Raw genomic sequence first — 21,326 nt, 5'->3', positions numbered from 1 at the left:
TAAGACCAGGAGAATTAGAGTTTTAGACTCAAAGTTTTGAATGAATGCTGCAAATTGGTAGAAAAATCGAACTGTGTTATCAATTTCTCTACCTGCATAAATCTCGTATGTGAAGGCTGCCCTCCATTGTCCCCAGGATGATGTACTCAGACACTAGGTGGATAGCAGTCACCTGCTCCTCCATACTGGAGGAGGACAGCAGACAGCCGTTCACTGAGTAAACATGAATGGAGTACTTGCCCTGTAGGGAGAAGCATAATTAGAGTATTCAGAATAAACATGCTGAGAAACTAGTGTAAGCTTTTGTTTCTGCCTTTGTTTATGCACTGAACGATATACATGAACGTACCCGTCTGTGAGAGCGTTCCTCCAGCGAGGTCTGCACCACAATGTGCCCCTCCATGCCCACCTGCAGCTCAGAGATCTGTGCAGGCACACAGCTGTCACCAGGAGGCCGCAGTGTTCGCAGGAACTGGCCTCGTCTGACAGTGTGTACGATCACAGTCCCGTCCTGACACACAGAAAAACAGCAAGAGTGTTAAGATGCATCTCCACCTAGCCTTTTCTGTCTTGATGAATCCAAACGTTATATTTCTTTGTCTTAAAATGAAAACCAGGCATTTTAAACAAAAGCAATATGGACTCATAAGCAGCTGTTTTTGTAACCTTTCCTGCTTTTTGGCAGCCAAATTAGAGAAATGTAAAGCTCCTCAAGCCGCAGCTAGTCATAATAGTTTTTACTGTGCCATGACTCGTCTCTAATTTCAATACCATTTAGAAGGAAATCAACAAAGAAATAGTTCAAAGAAGAGTCATCCAAGACTGAGGTTTGCCTTTGCTTAATGTTGTTACACTAAGCTTCCCAGCCAAGAACAGCCGCCGGTTATAAGAAGCTAACATCTGTCTCTGATGCCTATAAAGTCAGTATGTTCTGTGCTTGTTTCCTGTAGTTTGTACGGATCAAATTCTTTCTGCTAATGATCCACATCACAGTTTGCCTGGAGACCGTCCAAGCAGTACTTTTTCAGACATATTGTGTTTATTGAAACAACATACTTAACACCATCACAAACCTTCAGAACTCAAACAGTATAAAAGAGAAAATAAAAGCCTTCTTATATAAAAGCTTTTAAAGGTTACTACAGAGCAAAAAATGTTCTTTTTTTCTTGCTTTTCCTTTTCTTCTAACAAATATATTTTGCCCTTTGATTGGTGGTCGGATGAAAGTTAAGCTTGATTCATCAGTTATTCTAATAAATAAGAAAAAAATTATTCTGTTTCAGCCCTACATTTTACAAATATGTTTCTATTGTTCTATTGTAAGTATTACTATTTAACTGGGTTTCAGCATTTCTTTCATGTATTCACTTGTGCTTACTTGTTAATACTACATATGTACATATATGTATATATATATATATGTACATATATATATATATACACAGTATATATACTATTGTGTGAATTCTTATGATGTCATTTATTTTAATAAAGATGATTTAAGTTTACTTCTGTCTTTTTTGGCAGATATCATCAGGGATGATGGAGGAAATCAACATATTTATTGAAGTTCTTTTTTTGTCTGAATGCGGTTGTTTCATGTCAATAATGAAAAGTGGATTCCTGGGAGGTGATCTGAAGGAAAAGGTATTTTTTACCAGTAGGTTTCATTGTTTTCTCTCTGTTGTTGATTTTGTGTACTTCCCTTTTTAAACCATATATACTGCCATTGCTTAATATGCCCTGGGTTTGAGTTGGTTGTAGGAAAATTAGTGATTTTGGGGACAAGAATCTTTTGTAATACACGTTTCTGTGGTTGCTTTGTGTCCCTTTTGCGGCTGTGTGGTTCCTTCCCTGTTCATGTTATGTGATTTTGCTGACCTTTGACCCTGAGACAGCCATGTCCAGTTCTGTGCTGATGGCCACACAGGTGACCTCCTGGTCATGCCCACAGAGAACCTGCACCGGCCGAGGAGACAGGCTACTGGAGAAGCCACCCTGAGGGACAAAAATAAAACAGGATCAATGGGTGGCACCATAACATAAATGACAGCTTAAAAAAAGGTGAGCACAACAGACGAAGAGATCTGAGGATGTGTACCTGCTGTAGAACCTGCCACACAATACAGGATGTGTCCCTTGAACCAGAGATGAGGTAGATACCACAGAGATCCAACGCCAAGCACGTAACAACGTCTAAATGAAACACAGAAATATAAAAATTCATATGAAACATCGAAAGAAGGCATATATACTTTCATTTTAAAAAAAGACATAAATGAGGGCTAACCAATGTGACGGCAGATCCTGCCCACCAGCTTGCCCTTCCCCAGTTGGGTGACACGCAGACTACAGTCCCAGTGTCCTCCACTAAACAGCAGACGTCCGTCGTTGGACACCACCAGAACCTGAGCACTGCTCTCCATCCCCTGAGCGAAAGGCCCTCTCAAGAAACGCTGCGTCCTGTGAGAAAAAGTATGAGTGAGCTCTGGCCTAAATGCATAGGAAATGTATGATCTGCACATTAAACTGTCAGAACGTCTGCAAATTACAACCAACATGGAACCCAGAATTCAAAGGGTTCTAATCCTGATTTATTTTGTGTTTATGGGATCCACACTTAAGGCCAGTGACATATGAGATCCATTAAAAGAGAATTCCGTTAATTAAACAGACTTTGAAGCCTCACAAAGGGTTGTTAGACAGATGTTCTGCTCATTCAGCTGGAGGGAAAGTTTATTCATCTTATGAAATAGTAAAACGTTTAAGGGAGAGTAAGTATTGATTACAGTAAAAAAAAAAAAAAAGAAGTTATTTCACATGTGTATTTTTCTTGAAGGCACTCACTTGGGATTGGCTATTGTTGGATCCTTGGTGAAGGTGAAGTAGTTGGCGATGTTTTTGTCGTATGGTAGCCAGCTGTGTGTCCCGATCAACCCGTTTGAACTCACAGTCACCTTCAAAAGAAAAAACTTCCATGATTCCAAAATGCAAACATGGGTTATCTAACACAAAACCCTCTTTGCTATTATGACCGTATGTTGTTTGTATTTGGCACTTGTGAAGAATCATACCAGTATGTCTGAACCCTGGATGATGAAGGAGCGGTTCTGGCTCTTTGGTACCACCGCCTGGACCAGAGGAAGTCCATCACTTACAACCTGAGATACAAACACACATATGACATTCATAAAAAGCGAAAAAGGGTCAGTTTTTATTTTTTCAAGGAATAACAAGATCATGACTAAGATGTGTCTTCAAACCCACCTCCACAAAAGATCGGAGTTTTGTGAGCTGCTCAAAGATATTGGGGGGCAAAGTGTCCAGACGGGCCTGCCGCCTTGTTGCGTTATCAGCTGACATCCGAGGGGGATGAGGTTCCTGGAGGAAAATAGGAATGTGATAAGCAGAACTTCAAATTAAGATCATTAAGACCACATTAAGATCATTTGAGACACTTTATAAACAGACCTTAAAAACGTTGGATAAAACGTCAAACTCATATCATCATTGTAAAATCCTAACTAAATATCATTTATTAAACTGGGAAATATTTTATATTTTACTTGTATATAACATTTTTCATCATATGGCTCCCCCTCCACTCAATGAATTAATTAAACAAAATCTAAACACATCTACCAGAGCATCTGCAAGAGGGGATTGTAAAATTCCATGTAAAAAAAGTAGTTTTGGGCAGTCAGTCTTTTCTTATCGAGCAGCACATACTTGGAATACTATACCCACAGAACTAAGGAACATAACATCTCTGAAATCCTTTTCTAAATCTATAAAACAATGGCTATTCAAAAATCAGACATGCTGCCATAATCTGGATTAATGTACTTTGTCTTTACTTGTAGTCTGTGCTTATATATGCTCCTTGTCTGTGCTTATATATGCTCCTTGTCTGTGCTTATACTGTATATGCTCCTTGTCTGTGCTTATACTGTATATGCTCATTGTCTGTGCTTATATATGCTCCTTGTCTGTGCTTATATATGCTCCTTGTCTGTGCTTATACTCTATATGCTCCTTGTCTGTGCTTATACTCTATATGCTCCTTGTCTGTGCTTATATATGCTCCTTGTCTGTGCTTATACTCTATATGCTCCTTGTCTGTGCTTATACTGTATATGCTCCTTGTCTGTGCTTATACTCTATATGCTCCTTGTCTGTGCTTATACTCTATATGCTCCTTGTCTGTGCTTATATATGCTCCTTGTCTGTGCTTATACTGTATATGCTCCTTGTCTGTGCATGGTGCTTTTGTCTGTGTTTAAACGCCCATGTACAGTATTTAAATGTGCTATATGTTACACATTTTTATTTTATGTCTGTGTGCTGCTTTATCAATTGCTTCCATGCGTATGTGTTGTTTAATTTGTTATGCTTATGTGTTCTTGTGTCTATGTTTTTGTGCTGCATTTTCCTGTATGCTTTTTGATGTTTTCTTAAATGTCATCAACCTGCCAGGGACTGCAGATGAAAATTACCCTGCATGGCTAAATCTGGCACATTTACATGTGTGACTTGTGTGACTTGTTGCTCTTGTTAATTAATGTGCGTTGTTCCTTTTAAATAAAGAAATCTTAAAAAAATAAAAAATAAAAAAATTATTTGATAATCAAGGATATTATTATATCCCTCTGGATCACGCTACAGTAAATCACATCTATGGTATGGAAGGGATTACTTTTGTTCATTGAGTTCCGGACCAAGTCTGTCAAATATAATATATAAGGCTGAGATGGATTTTGTAGATCCAACAAATAACCCTGTCATGATGTCATATCTTACCAAACCTCATTAATATTGTTTTATTTTCGCTCTAGTCTCTCACTGACATCTTTTGCAAACACGTTATCTCTTCCAAAATGTATTTAGTCCTAAACCTTGTAATAGTGTGTTTTTATCAAGCAGAAGAGTACCAGACAGTATTCTTAGCATTCTCAGGACCTCTTTATGCTCTCTGTCCCAAACACTCAGACAGAAATTGGGAAAAGGGCTTTTGCATGTATTCTGCACCCTCAGCCTGGAATCTGTTGCAGAAACTCAAGGAGCTGGTGTCCTTAAATGTTTTTAAATCTAAAATGAAAGACGTATAAGCAGATTCTATAGGATGTAGATGTTTTTAGCTCAACTGTTGAACTACTATTCCGAGATGTGATTCCCAGATGTTTCTCTTTTAATGCAATTTTTAGTGTTTTTTTAAATTGCACTTTGTCTCCCTTTGTGTCTCTGTCCTTTAACTTTGTGTTTTTGCTGTCGACTGTCTTTGCCAGGTCTCCCTTGGAAAAGAGGTTCTTAATCTCAATGGGACAAACCTGAGTAAATAAAGGTTAAGAAGAAGAGGAATCTGAGGAAGGCAGAGGAAGTTAACCTGTTTTGTGTCATTGAATGCTTTGTGATATAAACTGAAATGTCCAGAAATAAGATTTTGCTTCAGTTTGTTCCAGGAGTTGTACCTTGAGGAGCTGGCAGGGAGTCTGTCCAAAGTTGCTGATGATTCCTTCCAGAGCTTTACGTTCTGTCTCATTTATAATCGCATCCAGATCCACGGCACCTGCAGAGGAGCAAAAGGATAAGCTCGAGTGAGTCTCAACAAAAACAGACACAATCGCTGTTAACAGCTAGAGAGGACATGAGGAGCAAAAGAAAACACAGAACATTAATTGGTCACTTCTATCATGATTTAAACAGTGTTCACTTTTGCCTTACCCTCATAAGTGCAGTAATAGAAGACATTGAGAGCGTTCACAGCCTCCTCTCCTCTCTGCTTGTAACCAAAGATCAGGTCGATCCACTCGTGGAGGTGATTTGACACATGATCACATTCCTGTTGTTCAAGTTGTAGGTTGTTGTTTTTTTTTAAAAAGTTGTCTTAATATAACAAATAGTGCATGATTTATTGTCTGTTTGTGCAGACTCACCAGGGCTTTCCTGTGTTTCTTGATGAAGTCTTCTCTTGATGTTGCCCAGGCAGGCAGCAGAACATCTGCCACCGACTCCTGAGACATCTGCAAATGTCCCAGGTCAAAGCCTACAACAGTGGCAGCAGTAGTACATTAGCTTACTTTCTTAGATAATATATGTTCATCAACAACATAAATATTCAAATCTGACTTGTTTTAACACTCAATTTCCCTCACCGTTCATGTTCTGCAGGAACTCAGGGAGGTAAAAGAACTCTGGGACGAGCTCTTTGACATCAGCAGGACTCTCCATGCGAGCATGCCAGGCCGCTGCTACAGAGTGGAACTGTCTGTCTGCACAGTCGAACCTAAATGACCACATCAAGCACCAATATGAGACCCCGAAATAGCAGGACATTTTTTGATGAAGTATTGAGAACCAGTCAGCACTCCCACCTGCCACTCTGCAGCTGGACATGTAGAGTTGTGAAGGGCTCCATGCGGATCATGTAGTGCATGACTCCTGCTGCATTAGAGTAATGAGTGCCATAGTGAAATTTGTCAATGGTGCCTGTTGGGTCCTCAAAGCTTTCATACCTATCAGAGAAGTGATTATTGGTTAGAGCAATAGACTGTGTGTGGCATTGTCAGGTATTAACGCTGGGTTTTTGACACCTAACATGTCTGATATAACATGACTATAGGCTATAGGCTACACAGCAGCGGATTTACTCTTTTAAAAACTGAAAATAAAAATGAATCATTCATTTTTCAGCTTCCTCTAAATTCATAAGCAACTAAAAGTAAAATTGAAGAGTGAAAATCCAGCGGTTTCAGTTAACTGGCTTAACTGATCAGCCATATCTTCAGACAACAGCTAGCATTAGCATTTAGCTAATTACAAGCAAATACAACACTTAGCTTGAAAGTGGCTAGAAGCTAATACTACTATCTGTTAGTGATACAGGAATCAATAAGTCTTTAAATTCTTAGCTAACATAATACTAGTGAATAATTCCTAACAATGTTATACAGGTAGTGGCTGTATGCTAACGTTAGTTGTTGTCTAACAGGTTTATGTCATGGTTTATCAAATATATCTTTGTCTTTTTATTATGTAAGATATCACACAGGTTCACTCCTTTAAAATTTAGAATGTATCACTTCATTTCTTTTCCATTCATCAGCAACCACAAATGCAATGAAGAGTGAAAATCCATCACACAAAACCAACCACTTACTTTTCTCTGACATTTTGTGCATGTTTAGGGTTGACCACACCTATGGGTTTGGACAAGTCCCTGAAAATGGACGGGTCCTCCAGATCCAGAACGGGAGAGGTGTAGTCACACAAGATCCAGGGGAACTGAAGAGGACAAGACAATACAATTGCAACAAAATCCTCCTCAAACTAATGACATTTAAGGGGTCATACATAGAAGAAGCCTTCACAATGAGGGGAGCAGGAGAGAACTCACCACAGGATATTGCGACAAGTCGTTGTAAGTGCGTCCAGCGATGGTGTTCAGCTGCATCAAATACTCAAAATTGGAGATTTCTCTGCAGACCCATTTCTGTTCAACACATCAGCATTAGGTTATTATAAGACAACGATAGCAAGTCAGATGATAAGCACAGTGAAGTTTCATAGAAACTGAATTAAATACCTGTGTCAGTCCGGATGCCTTTAGCAGCTCTTGTGGAGAGCGAGAGCCAAAGTAGAAGAGATTTGGAGGCCGCAGCCCCAGAATCCTCGAGTACACTTTGTTTCGTACCTAAAAGAGCCGATAGGAAGAATTTGAGCCTCCATATCGTTTAAATGATTTTGTGCACAGAGCAAAGGGAGTTGAATTTCACCTTCTTTTTAAAGTTGATAAAGTAATGAGCCTGGTCTATGAAGAAAAGCTCCAGCGCAGACCTCCGCAGGTTGTAGCGCCTCAAGTGGACTTCTCTGAGCTGAGACAGGGGCCGCTTAAAATCAAACCCGATTCCTAAAGACACAGATAGTATTCACTTCTGAAAGGATCCTTTCAACAGCAGTCAAAAAGATGTGATGTTCATTGATCACATATTTTCTTACCTTCCTCCGTCTCTTCTTTCTCACTACTGCCGTCATAGAAGTAAAGATGATGCGTGGTGACCTCCAGGCGACCCTGCACCACGTCCACAATGGTGATGAGCTCACAATCTTCAGACAGAACCAGTTTTTCTTTTTGGCTCTCGTCTTCTCCCTCCGCCCTGAACGCATGGGAAAGTTAAACTTGAGATGATCTACACTTCATTTACACAAATACAAGCAGACATAACAGAACATCATTTTCATTTTCAAGTATTTTCAAGGTTGTTTTTTTTTTTACATATAGCCTGTCAAAACCGTTTTTCTTCTTGATGTGTTTCCTTATGTTTTGTACATGAAACTTAAAACTGGAGACTCACTTGTCATCCAAAAAGACAACATCCTCTTCTCCCAACCGGTCGTCCTCCATGTCACTGACTTTTGCTTCCTTTGCAACAGCCAGTGGGAGGGTTTCAGAGCTACGAGGACTGTCAGCTCCTGAAGATGAAACAATAACACCTTTACTCTACTGCAACTCTATATTGCTTACATGAGCAAAAGACGAAAGTTACTTTGTTTATACCCATGTTATCCCTCTGGGCACTGGCCTCAATGTGAGGATCATAGTTGTAGTTGGGCACAAGTTTTAGACGCATCTTTGAGTAAGTCTCTGCACTAGACAGTTTCAGTTTCACCTCTGGTTGAACTCTGTGAAAAAAAACAGAAAAAGAAAGAATAAACATTCAGCAAAAGGACAGTTTGTTTAAAAAAAAAAACCTGTTTCATAATGCTGTTTTAACTTTGGAAAATATGTTTGGCTCAACAGTAGTGCGGAGACATATTTAAAAAAATGCTGGTATGAAGTCTGAGGTGGTCGTACCTGTTGGCCCATGCTCCTCTCTCACTGGTCAGAAGTCTGCGGAGAGCTCTCCAGTGCTGCAACACCACCCCCTGCTGGCTGGAGATCTGCTTCTGCCAACTGAAGTACCTGTTGTTCTCACTCCTCACACGCTTCATGTAGGGGTCCACGATAACTTCCTGTTCCCACACACAAAACAACGCACACAACAACCAGATCAGGGATGTGAAACATCTAAGACATTAAAGTGTTTGTTGCATGAAGAATGAATGCTTTTATAACCTGAAACTTGGTCTTGCTGTCTGATCTGTCTTTGTCCCGTTTAAAAGATGTACTCATCAGGTCATCGAAGCAAGAGTTCCAGAAATTGGACATGATGTCATGGCTCCTCCCAAATGTGTCCAGCTCATACAGCTCCATAGTGGGCTGAACCTACAAGCAGATTTTCAAAAGATGGACAGTAAAACACTAAAATTTTAATATATTAACAAGTATACATTTGCAACTTTATATAAGTATACATGTGTTCATACATAAAGTGAAAAAATAAAGAAAGAAGATTGCATATAAGATTAATAAAACAGGATTGTTCTCATATACAAACACATTTACTTTACAGTATCCCTTTTTATGTTTGAAGGAGGTTTTTTTTTTTTCACAACCACTTACTTTAAACCTGTCTCTGGTTATTTTCCTTCCACTTATTGCCTTACCATTACATACTTTAACTATTCAGTAATACAGTATAAAAGTACATAAATATATAGAACTCCTCTTAACATTTGTGTAAAACCAATGCAAAGCCACTGCATACACACTAAAACTTAACTGTCATGACATCCACATTTATGCCATGCTGATTAATATATCACAGGATCTGTATACAGAAGTAAACTAAACTAAACTGATTTATGAACACGCGCTGTCACACACAGCCATGATAAATCCACCTCTCAGCTGGTGCTCAGCATGTCTGGTGTCTGTTCATGAAATATGTCAGCTTTAAGTTTGAGAATAAACTGAAGTCTACTAAAAATACACTGAAGGTCAGATAGAAGACACTTGGGAGTTTTGGGTTGTTGTTTCTTTACTTTCTCAGCTTATAAAAACATTTGTAAAAATTTGGATTAGATTTCTCGGCCACCCATAAGAATTATAAAGATCAGAGCAGTACTCAAGTGTTCCCCGAAGTGATAAAGACGTGAGATGGTTTATTTGAGTTGTTTAGTTTTACCAAACACTGGAGAAGATGTTCTCCAGCCTCCTTAAACTTAAGATAAATTCCATCTATTTTTAAATACAAAACGTCATCCAAAACACTGACCTGCTGTTGGAAAAACTCCTGCCACTCCGATGTGTCGCAGTAAGTCTTCAGGTCCTGGGCAAAGGTGGCGCTGCCGTTAGTTACGGGCAGGTTTGGTAATAAGTTTTGGAGGGCCTCGGGTTCTGCGTGCTGGTCCAGCAGCGTTCGCACAATTGGGACCAGTTGGGAGAAAGTCTCTGCATTTCCACATTTGTTGCCATCAATTACACCTTCCGGCCACAGGGGGGAGCCAAGGTGCCCGAGTAGGAAGCACACCTCCTCCCAGCTGAGAGGCAGCACGGTTTGTAGAAGACTGTGGAGCTTCAAAAAGGCCATTTCACGCACCTGAAGAGGGGCAAGAGGTAGTTGGTTAAATCCTGACTTATAGCCCATTCAGAAAGTTTATAGAGATATGAAAAAAATATTTAAATACATAATGACGTTTTTTCCAGGATATACAGAACCACACCTAATCAGTTGATGATCCTTGAGAATAATCTGGCATTTACATGACCTCATATCACTCCTTGGTCATTTATAAAATATTGTAATTATTAAAACAGCATTTAATCTTTATTTTTTAAATAACTGCTTTGAAAAAAAGAGACCTCCTTATCTCTCATGTTGTAAATGAATGAAAAAGGTAACATCAGTACATGGATTGATTATTAAAATATATAAAATGTATTAGTATATGCTATATAGCTATATGGCCAATTAGTAAGTTATTTGATGTAGATGACAGAAATGCATATTTCATTTAAAGACTGAACCAAGGCTGTTTATCCTAAGGAATTTACGAGACTCAAAGTGTTTAATGCAACACTGTGCTTATTTAAACAACACCCCACTAAGATCAGAAAAGCACTTTGTGTAAATTTGAGCTTAACCGGTCCAACAGATAAATTTTTGAAAAGTCTCTTTGCTCTTTGTTTCTTTTCAAGCGCTCCTTTTTAAAGAAGTTATTGGAAAGGCTGATCTACACCCCTTAAGAAAAAACGTATTTGTCGAGCAAGACTTAATTATTGTCAGAGAAGCAAAAGCAGATCCTTTGCTTGGGTTAAAATATCAAAATCCATCCCATAAAAGCATTTTATCATTTGAAGTAGAAGGTCTGTGATCCAGTTTTTACTTTAAAAAAAGAGAGAAAAATGTGCTTAAAAGTATCAAAAAGTCATGAAGGAAAGTGGACCCCTGTTATTTACTCAATAGTTCATACTTCTACAAGTTGTTTTTATGCTGGTGTATTTTGATGAGATATGAAATATGAAAAATAAGCATAAATTGATGCAACATTGGCACTCATATGAATATTATTTAATACATTCCACTACTTGAATTAATATTCTACTTAAGGGTGCAATTAAGTTTAATTTATTTCAGACTTCACATTTAAAAAACAAATTGCTTAAGGGGGACCAGTGCCACTGGAGACTGGCCTAGCAACATGTGATGGAAAGCCTTATGGTCAGCTTGTTTATGACCGCTTGCTTTATCCCACAATCCCACAGATGGAGCAGCATTAGAATCAGTCATAACTCAGAGAGGAGCTGCCCTCTCACACTGAACACTCCCATAGAGGAATGACTGTAATGTCCATGAAAAGAGAGCCATAGAAGGATTGGTATTGCTACACGGGCTTATCTGAGGGTGCTAATCATGTTAAACAAATATTTGAAACCCCTTTAAATTCATTTTCTTCAAAGTTCAGTTACACAGGTGTTTGGGTTGTGAAAGGCCGTGAGACATATTTGACATTTTTTGGTCAACTGGGTGATGGACAAGACAATTTTCTGACCGGTGACAGCTGCTGATGGATGTACGCCGTGATGATTCGTAGTCCAATCTGTGCCATTTCCTTCAGTTCGGTGTTCCCGGGGCTGCCAGGGGTGCTATGCCAAGCCTGCAACCTGTCCAGCAGGTTCACCACCCCCTCAAAGATCTGCAACACAACATTAACAGTTAACAAAAGGCTGTAGAGATAGGCTAGACCTGTTTCCACACCTCGTAGCATCAACAACAACCTTCAGCTATTCAGTAAGTTAAATACAGCTTAACATGCATTTAAAAAGGTGATTCAGATGCTACCTACACCCATGACTCTCCACCCTGCAGTCAGAAAAGACAGAAACATTTCCCCTGATAATAAACTCCAACCAATGACAACCACACCCAGCTGCACATAGTGTCAAGACTTAAGTCTCTCCTCTTATATCAACATAATTCTTATCGACTGTTCTAATCTCATAGCCTTCAAATTTGCTCTGATATTCAAATATTTATTGCGTAACTAGATGAATCTACGTCATAGCCCCAACTTAATTTAAAAAAAAACAAAAAAAAACCAGATAGTTCATTAATTTCTTGGAAGACAACAACCTTCAATGTCTTCCACTGAGCATTTTATACCAGATAAAATACTTGTGGACTGTTTGTTGCTCTGAGCAGTGACTTCTTTTCAGTTTCAAGTTTTTTTAAATCCCTCTGGTGTTGAGTATTTATAGAAAGCAAATGTGCAGTCTGCTGTACTGGTATGTGATGTACGCCACAGTCAGTACTGTAGTGATAGCAGCTGTCATGCTAATATAAGCTAATAACTAGCCTCAGATAGCCTTCGAAAACAAGAGAGACACTGTTTAATGACTATCACATGACCCCAAAAAAACAAATCAAAGGATAATAATCAGATTTTTGCTTCTTCTCCCCCCCGAGAGTTACAATAAATGAGGTTTAGAAAATAGCTTCTCTGGGTCTGTATAGATACAACAAACTCATTATTCTGTTTCTCATTTAGTCATTCAGTACAAAAAAAGTTACAGAATGTGACTATGAGTGACAATTTTAAGGGTTTTATGTGCTGGTCTTGGCTGGAAGACAAACAATAGCATAACGTTAGCATTGTGCTATGCTAAGCTAAATAGCTGCTAGCTGCAGCTTCTTTTTAACAGACCAACTTTAGACTGGCATTTTTCCTCTGATCTTAATCGAAGCAAAAAAATAGAAAATATGTTGCCACAATGGTTAACAGTTTTTAACGTCCATACATCATCTTGAGTTTTTTGCATATTTAAATTTAATTTGAAAAAATGTATTCAATAATTAAAAAGCAGAGCCAGGGCCTCTAATTAAGGATTCACTGTTGATTGTTTCTCAGCCAAATGGTGCTTTATTGTGGTGTAAAGTAAAACTTTCCCCTTTCTTTTTTTGTGAAATATCAGTTATATATTTTGCTTTATAGTGTTATTTCTTTATAAACTCTAGTAGAGTTGCATCATTTCAAGTAAATACAGCAGAGACTATCTGGGCTGCAACTGATGTTATTAAATCTAAACCTCTAAAAGCATTAGCTGGTCTTAGCTTGTTCTAATATGGATATTCCTAGAAGTTTTAGACCACCACATTTAACTCTAAGAGATACAATAGTAAAATTGGGATTCTTCCCTTTGTTTTCCCTTGTGTTTTCAGTCAACTAACCTTTAGAATTTGTCACACGAACATTTGTTTTAGGTAGAATCTGTGATATACCTTTTCACTCCACAGGGTGTGGTTGTTTGTACCCTCAGCAAACAAAAAGTCCTGCAGGAGCCTGAGGAGCCGAACGAGACTGGGGCAGAAAGGCAGAGAAGCTCCCTGGGCCTCCCTCAGGTCTGACAGAGACGACTCCAGCATCATCTCTAAAAGACTGGTGTTCAGAGTGAAAAAAACCCCAGCATTTTTAATTCATCACTCCAGTATGAAAGGAGATCATTTATGGATATTTAGACAGACATTTAAGGAACACAGTGTGTCTTCCTTTATGAGAATGCTTCAATGTGTCTGTTTTCTGAAGGGAAAATCCATTTCTTCACTGACCTTCGTTTTATTTCATCAGGAGGACGGACAAGTTGGGAGGAGGAGCCAAGTTTGGTGAGAACGGAGAAGACCTGCCCTCTTTCTCTCCACACCACATCCTCGGTCCCCTCCAGCCTGCTGCGGCACCACAGCACCGAGAAGATGATGTTGGTCAGTAGATTGCAGAGCTCCTCCTCAGGTGTCTGCTAAAAATGCATAAACAATTAGCAGCAATTTCGGACAAACAAAAAAAAGATCTCTACTATTTCAAATTAAAAAAAACAACAACTTCTAAATCAGGATTTATCTTGATATGTTAGTTAAGTGCAGTACCTGTGGGTTTGATGTGTTGGATATTGTATCCCCAGTGGGGGGGTCTGTCCCATAGCTTGTATCATCCAGCACGTTGGACAGACTGGAACTCTTTCTGGGTCTGAGAGGTGGAAAAGGTTTGCAGTGCTCTAGAGGAGATGGCGTGTTTGTCAGACTTCCTACAGGAGTGTGTGTGCCTGTCTCACCCATCCCCCCCATGTACAATTCAAAGGGTGATGTACCAAAGGGGGAGAGGGGCTGGTAGTCTCTCCCTTCCTCATCGGGGCGAGATGAATTGATATCCACCGCATTAGAGATGGAGGACGAGTGGCTCCCCTGTTCCACTGAATCAAACGACTTGAAATGAGGGGAGCCGGCGTAGTTTTTCAGCGTGCCTCCACCTCCACTCGAAGGCGACTGGGATAAATCAGAAAAGCCCTCAGACATATCTCGTCTACCACCCTCATCCTCCTCCTCGTCATCGATGTCCTCGGAGATTTGGTAGCTCAGGAAGATGTTTGTGTCCTCTATGACCAGGGACTGATCTCTGCGTAATGCTGGCCGGTAGTTTTGTTCAAAGGAGCTGTGGGTACCAGAGTCTGAAATGCTGGCGGGGCAGTACTCATAGGACTCCTTTACATAGAGTTTGGTGAGAATGTCCTGCCAGCCGGGCTGCTTAGCGAGCTGCTTCACATAATCCTCGTTGGAGTAGATCAGATGAAAGAGCTGGGGGGAGAGAGAGGAGCAGAAGAAGAGCTTAAACAATAAAGTTAGATACAAAATATGCTTCAGTATTCAGTACATCATGTGAGCACACTGACCTTACGACAGATATCTAAGCGGACCGTGAGTTCGGCTTGATGGGACAGAGAGACCACAGCCAGCAGATCTCTGAAGTTCGGGTTGGGATCTGTGAAGTAGCAGAGAAAAAAAAATAAATAGTTAAAGTTATTTTGAAGGTAATGGCAGGCATTTCCACTATGCATTAATCAATAACAGGAACTACTTTATTTAGCCTATTAATTCCGCTACACAATTTCTATAAAACTTTTCTATAAAAGTTTTTTTTATTCGCCATTAACCTAAAGAGGGACTACATGATTGGTCTCATAATAACAAATTAAATCACTCACTTTTTCTGTTTAAATTTTGATTTAAGAAGCAGCTGTTGATTTCCAGGGAAAGTTTAAAAAAAAAAAAAAATACTTAGTCTAATCTTATGTCAATATTAATTCATTCAAACTTACTTTGTCTTATAACTTGTATTCTTTGCATGCCTGCAGACAAATCTCATGTTGCATTGCATGATGCATTTTCAGTTGATTTAAGGTTGAGCACGCTTAAATGCATTGACATGATGAATTGGAAGTGTTAAAAATCTGTGTCTGTGTTTCACCTGAAGGACTAATTCTGATTTAAATAGTTGCTTTAAGAAACATTCAGGTCAGTGCATTAATAGTTCCAGTAATTCTTCCATCCATCTACATCATTATCTATACCACCTTTCCTGTTCAGGCTGGAGTCAATCCCAGCTGTCATAGGGCGAGAGGCGGGGTTACACCCTGGCCAACCAGCCACACTCATATTCACACCTAATGTAGAGTCACCAATTAACCTAACAAGCATGTCTATGTAATGTGGGAGGAAGCCGGAGTACTGTGAGAGAACCCACGCATGCACAGGGAGAACATGCAAACTCCACACAGACAGGCTCCTGTCCGACGGGGATTCAAACCAGAAACCTCCTTGCTGTGAGGAACAGCAGTGCTAACCACTGCACCACCACTAATAGGAATTCATGTCAAATCAAAAATATGAAAAACCAAAATAACCAAGTAATTTTGTATAAAATCAGACTGCAATGACAGCTTTTTGCTGGTAATACCAGTGAAATTGTTAATCAATTTGTTGAAAATGCACAGTCCTGATGTAGTAGATGAGTTTGTCATTATTGAAATGATTTGCTTGATTTGTAATTATTTAAAGTCAAACAGAAAGAAAGCCAAATTTCCAGCAGCGTCGACTTTCAGATACGTTTCTTTTTTTGTCTCTTAAAGAACTCAATAAAGACCAGGAAAATACTGTTTTGGCATTACCTGTAGCTAGGACCTGCTCGTACAGACATCGCACTGTTGTCATGGTAACTGGGAAGTTTTCAAGTAAGAACACCAGGCCCAGGTATCCGAAGTCCTTCAGCTTAATGCGCTGTTTATTGCGCTCAGACACCCGCTCACTCTTGAGGATTTTATACAAAACCTGCCAATTTTAAAGGGAATGTAAGTCACTTTTCTTACCTGATCATACATAGCACGGCAGTATGAATTTCAAGACAATGATCAAAAGAAGTGTGTTCTAACCCTGAAGACCCTCTCTCTGGCCTCGTCTCCGAAGCTCTGAGTGAGCAGCAAGCAGTACAGCTGCTCCACACCCCATTCAAGCAGCACAGCCTGCACCTGCTCACGAGGGGGGCTGCTCCTCAACAGGTCATACAGCACATCCAACGCCCTCACCACCTACATAAGAGAGAGAAATTAATCACAAGAAAGTATCCTGAAACATATACAAGGAAGGGTTTAACTTGAAGAAGTTCACAAGAGGAGTCTGAAAGTACCCAGATGCCAAAACATGAGAATCAAAAAGGAAAAGTGGATGATCAAAGGCCAGTTAACTCGGGCTGGAAGTTTAATATCACTCTGAAAAGGTCAAGTGATAACTCACTGAAGAAACATCATTAAAAACATACCTGCTGCTCCTCTCCTGCAGTCAAAATGTAGGCGAGGACGCTGTGAAGCTCCTCTGACGTGGGGGTCTTGAGAAAGTCTTTCAGCAACCCAAACAGAGATGTTTGAATCGTCTGCTTTTCATCAGACAGAGGGCTGCCATCTTTCTCCACACTATAGACAAAGACAGTCAAAAAGAAGTAAGTATTCTTTTTTATGGACTGATAAGTTCATGACTTGAAATAAATATGAAAAAGTAAAGCAAATTTACGCTAACTTTTAAACCTCTTCACTGTTCTTTTTTTCTTTTCTTAATGAGCTTGGATTTCTGTACTACGGAAGCCCTTAGCGGACATGGACATGCATTCATACATCTTATTTTCTCTTTTATCCTGTAATCACCCGTGAGTAATCTCTGTTTGTTCTCTTGAGATCTTGATGTAATATTATTGTTATCTTGGGATAACAAAGCCTGTTTTCTTGTGATTAGAAGATCCTTTTCTAGAGATCTAGAAAACAAAACAATAGGCTGGTCATTTTGAATGGACAGACCACCACATGCCATGCTGCCTTTGCTATCTTATGACTTTAAGTAAGCCTATTACTATCTCATATTACAAGTCATTATTAAGTTGAGAGCTCAGAAATTACTTTCTATAAAATAAATAGGAGTAAATTAAATGCATAGATGAATGTCCAATTAGGGCTTCCATACTGTACATTCACTGAGGATATCGTTTTCGTGATATAATTATTGTGTTTGTATTGTGGATGTCAAAGGTTCACCTGTAGTACGTGCGAATGGTATCCAGAATATACTGGACGCCATACTTCCTCTTAACGCGCTGCTTTCCCTTGTTGATCACAGAGGACAGGTACTGCACATGAGCTTTGGGAGAAATAAAACACTGTCATCATCTCCTTTTAGTTTGACATTTACAAATATCAAACCACTACGCACGCTTATATCAAAAGAGTGCATGACAAGAAAAAGGTACTAAAGTGCAGCTTCAGGCACAGAATTACTTTTAACCTCTGCCACAGCCTGAACTGGAAGCATTAATGTATTCTATCTGTGCTCCACGGTGCTTTTAAGCTGTATATACAAATCAAAGGGACACAAACAGCTCTGGCACACATGAAAAGGTTCACAGGTGTAGTACTCAACAACAAAAAGGGCCGCTTATGCCTTACCCAGACAGACGGCAAAATGGCTTTTAGTCCAGATGCGGAAATCAAAGAGCAGGTGCTGGTAGAGCTGCTGTAGGAGTAAACTGTTGCCCTCGTTGAAAACCTGCTCGAGCAGCAGCTGACATGCCATTAAAACGTTCATGTCCATCATACTGCCAGGAACCTGCAGCAGAGGGAGCACAGAGGGAGGGGGGTTAAGTGTGTTAGTGTTAAATTGTGTTGAAGTATGTTTCCATTTACTTAAATTAATCTCAAGGGTTTCTCATCTGAGTAATACTTAAAGGCTGTTGAAGTGTTTGTGTCCAGATACTACTGTAGGACTGTTTCAGTCGTTGCCACTGCAAAAGCTGGCAACCCCACGTGATTATTAAGACATGATTTCCTTTCAGGATGCTCCACCTTACTGTCATGTATTTCAACATATCCTTTACACGTTAAGAACGCCTGTGTTGCACCAACGTGAAACCTGATAGGCTAAGAACTTTAAAGATTCACATCTATTCCAGCAGCGTGACAATGTTGACTTGTGAACTCAAATAGAGGTTGTCCTTAATCAATCAGGCCCCCTGCATGTTTGCCCAGTATACTGTAGCATTAGCGCTTAAACCAAAATGACAAAAAAATAAAACTTTTAGCTGACAACATAGCCAGTTTTGCTTGCAGTCTGCCACAATATGTCAGTAAAATATGATACAAAGAGCTGAGCAGCACAAGTGCACCACAACTTACTGGATCTTATATGATAGGTGAGTTATAATTTTGTTTGGATCTACATTTAATTTGCAAGATTTCCAACAAGATTTTGTAGCTGGTATTGTTTTTTCTTAGTCCCAGAGACCTTACAGTCTGGCCAACTCTGCATTAATTCCCCCCACACAAGCACGTGATCCCGTCATTCTGAAAGAATCTGTGCCACCAACATTGTACCCATTCATTACACAGCAATTACACAGCATTAATACAATGGAAAAGGTTAACTAGTCACTTTCAGATGCTAATTAGTTCTACCCGCACAAAGTTCCCACTTGTTGGAGCAAACTGATCTGTGGGCCACTCACTTTGCTGAGCATTGCTCCAATGATGCTCGGCCCGTGGCAGTGCAGCAAGCTCTCCTGATTGACGGGGTGATGATGAATCAGGTTTTTTACCATCAACAGGAAGGCAGCGACGCTGTTTCTCTCCAGTCTGCCCTCTGAGAGAGAAGTAATTGGGGCAAAACAACATTTCAGATTTCCTGTATACTCATGGTGGCTTTTTTTTTACATGACACAGCACTTGTCTCAAGATGAATCATAAGTCATCTGACGAGGTGTTTGTCTAACTTTTGTTGGACACTTTGTTCTTTTATTCTCTCACTGCAGACGTCAGTGCACAAGGCCAGAAATACTGAATGCGACTGTTTTGACTGTTTGCCTACGCTACTGCTGACATTTAACCCATTAGCATTTATCATACAGTCTTTGCTATGTTTTTATGAAGAGTATAGTATATGCTTCACATCTAGTATTGTCAGATACTTCATGTTAGTTCTTGCATAATGCACGATGTGCAGGTTCTGACTCACTGCTATTCAAAACAAGTCTGAACTTCACAGATAATCATTTTTAGAAATTGGCACATTAACAACTGAACAAACCAAGAGCTACATCTAAATTAGTTCTCGTGGAAAAATGTACTCATGATACTTCAACGTTGAATTAGTAAAGAGACACTATCAGTGCATGTAACATAATATGCAAGAAAAGGAGAATATCTGAACTAAACAGGATCTGACCTGCAGACTTGTTTAGTGGCAGCAGCATGGCAGCCCGGCCTCTGGGGGAAGTGAGCTCTGGTCCCAGCAGGTCTGAGATCTCCCGACCGCCGTTATAAGCCTGCTCGGCCTCACAAACCTGCTCGAGCAGGGGCAGCAAAACCCCCATACCTCCCACCACGTTCACAACATCCTGCAGGGGAAAAAATTGATAGACTTTTAACTTTTCACATTCTTCCACACGAGCTCTATTTCATCAGAAATGTCATTAATAAAAGGGACCAGCCAAAAACAAGCTACATACACTTCAAAAGCATTTAATATTGCTGCATCTCATATTTCAGGACCTTTTTGGTCATATACGGTCTGATATCTAACCTTAATGTCCCAGTTGACTACCCGGTGTCCTGTAAGCCTTCCATCATATTGGTGATTGGGTGACAAGTCCAGACAAATCTGGCTCTTGAAGGCCTGAAAAAATATATCATAAAAGAAAATGAAAAAAGTCATGTTAATAATGACAATCAAAGCAGTGATATAAATCATGTACGTTTACGTTTTATTGGTTCACCTGTGGAGTGTAGTAGAGCAGAAGCCTGCTGTTTATATCAGACAACTCTCCATCCGCTTTGAATAGGGACACGTGATTTGGGCCTGTGATAGAGAACAGGAACCAATGTAGGTCAGAAACTATGCAAACACACCTTGGAGTACATCCAAATCATAATGGTTGGAGTATTCTTTCAACAGATTGTCTTTCACTCTGTTTCTTGTGCCTTGAATGAGAAAGTTACCCACCTGCAGCGTGCAGAGCTCTGGTCTGAGTTTGCTGCAGAGCCTCGTGGCAGATAAAGGCTGTGCCCAGCAGCCCGTCCAAAGATGTAGGTGTTCCCCACTCTGTGTCCTGTCGTCCTGCTGAGATGGTGTGCACTGGGGCGTCTCCCAGAGACCCCCAGCGGCCTCCTGCAAAAGAGGCTGGGAAGGACTGGGAACGGATAAGGGCAGGGGCATGGGCGGGGAAGGAAAACTCTGATGTTGATGCATTGGAGGAGGAGGACGTGGGCAGGTTGGGCGAGGTGGTGGTGATAGTGGTACGGTGGCCTGCAGAGCCGATGCAGCAGGAAGTAAAAGGCTTCAGGAAGGGGAAGAAAAAAGGAAAGACAAAAAAAGGAAGTTAGATTGAAAGCGAGGAACTACTCTGATATAATAAAAAGTTCTCCAAGGAACATTAGAAAACAGCTTCACTTACCTCACTGAAAGATGGAAAGCGAAGCTGAGCAGTTTTGCGCTGCTCACCATCAATGTATATGGTTACAAGGTTCTGACCAAATGGGCGGCGACCTGGTATGTGGACTATATCCACCGAATGCTGTGGTGAGGATAAAA

At 40.0% G+C, this 21,326-nt stretch overlaps 1 protein-coding gene across 2 annotated transcripts in view; it reads right to left on the bottom strand.

The window, feature by feature from the left end:
- The window catches only part of nbeal2 (neurobeachin-like 2), a 37,349-nt gene that overhangs the window by 1,398 nt on the left and 14,625 nt on the right, over positions 1-21,326 (bottom strand). Inside the window, exons 15-53 of one of the 2 annotated variants that reach the window (XM_061050505.1) lie at positions 21,190-21,309; positions 20,739-21,072; positions 20,512-20,594; positions 20,319-20,411; positions 19,962-20,133; positions 19,246-19,379; positions 18,191-18,350; positions 17,783-17,885; positions 17,020-17,170; positions 16,634-16,789; positions 16,373-16,532; positions 15,098-15,186; positions 14,298-15,002; positions 13,986-14,170; positions 13,659-13,815; positions 11,932-12,075; positions 10,155-10,478; positions 9,113-9,262; positions 8,852-9,009; positions 8,555-8,679; positions 8,352-8,469; positions 7,996-8,153; positions 7,773-7,906; positions 7,583-7,690; positions 7,394-7,489; positions 7,157-7,281; positions 6,372-6,512; positions 6,153-6,283; positions 5,934-6,043; positions 5,722-5,839; positions 5,469-5,566; positions 3,268-3,381; positions 3,075-3,161; positions 2,848-2,957; positions 2,291-2,463; positions 2,102-2,196; positions 1,882-1,998; positions 350-511; positions 93-241 (exon numbers count right to left, since the gene is read on the bottom strand). In XM_061050505.1, coding sequence (XP_060906488.1) covers positions 93-241; positions 350-511; positions 1,882-1,998; positions 2,102-2,196; positions 2,291-2,463; positions 2,848-2,957; positions 3,075-3,161; positions 3,268-3,381; positions 5,469-5,566; positions 5,722-5,839; positions 5,934-6,043; positions 6,153-6,283; positions 6,372-6,512; positions 7,157-7,281; positions 7,394-7,489; positions 7,583-7,690; positions 7,773-7,906; positions 7,996-8,153; positions 8,352-8,469; positions 8,555-8,679; positions 8,852-9,009; positions 9,113-9,262; positions 10,155-10,478; positions 11,932-12,075; positions 13,659-13,815; positions 13,986-14,170; positions 14,298-15,002; positions 15,098-15,186; positions 16,373-16,532; positions 16,634-16,789; positions 17,020-17,170; positions 17,783-17,885; positions 18,191-18,350; positions 19,246-19,379; positions 19,962-20,133; positions 20,319-20,411; positions 20,512-20,594; positions 20,739-21,072; positions 21,190-21,309 — 6,047 coding nt within the window. The remainder of the gene's footprint in view (positions 1-92; positions 242-349; positions 512-1,881; positions 1,999-2,101; positions 2,197-2,290; positions 2,464-2,847; positions 2,958-3,074; positions 3,162-3,267; positions 3,382-5,468; positions 5,567-5,721; positions 5,840-5,933; positions 6,044-6,152; positions 6,284-6,371; positions 6,513-7,156; positions 7,282-7,393; positions 7,490-7,582; positions 7,691-7,772; positions 7,907-7,995; positions 8,154-8,351; positions 8,470-8,554; positions 8,680-8,851; positions 9,010-9,112; positions 9,263-10,154; positions 10,479-11,931; positions 12,076-13,658; positions 13,816-13,985; positions 14,171-14,297; positions 15,003-15,097; positions 15,187-16,372; positions 16,533-16,633; positions 16,790-17,019; positions 17,171-17,782; positions 17,886-18,190; positions 18,351-19,245; positions 19,380-19,961; positions 20,134-20,318; positions 20,412-20,511; positions 20,595-20,738; positions 21,073-21,189; positions 21,310-21,326) is intronic. The other variant, XM_061050506.1, reaches the window with a different exon arrangement.

The sequence above is a fragment of the Labrus mixtus genome, chromosome 11 (assembly GCF_963584025.1).
Source record: "Labrus mixtus chromosome 11, fLabMix1.1, whole genome shotgun sequence".
Taxonomy (NCBI): Eukaryota; Metazoa; Chordata; class Actinopteri; order Labriformes; family Labridae; genus Labrus; species Labrus mixtus.
Note: the sequence above shows the minus strand (reverse complement) of the source record. Positions and strands in the feature narration are given on the sequence as shown.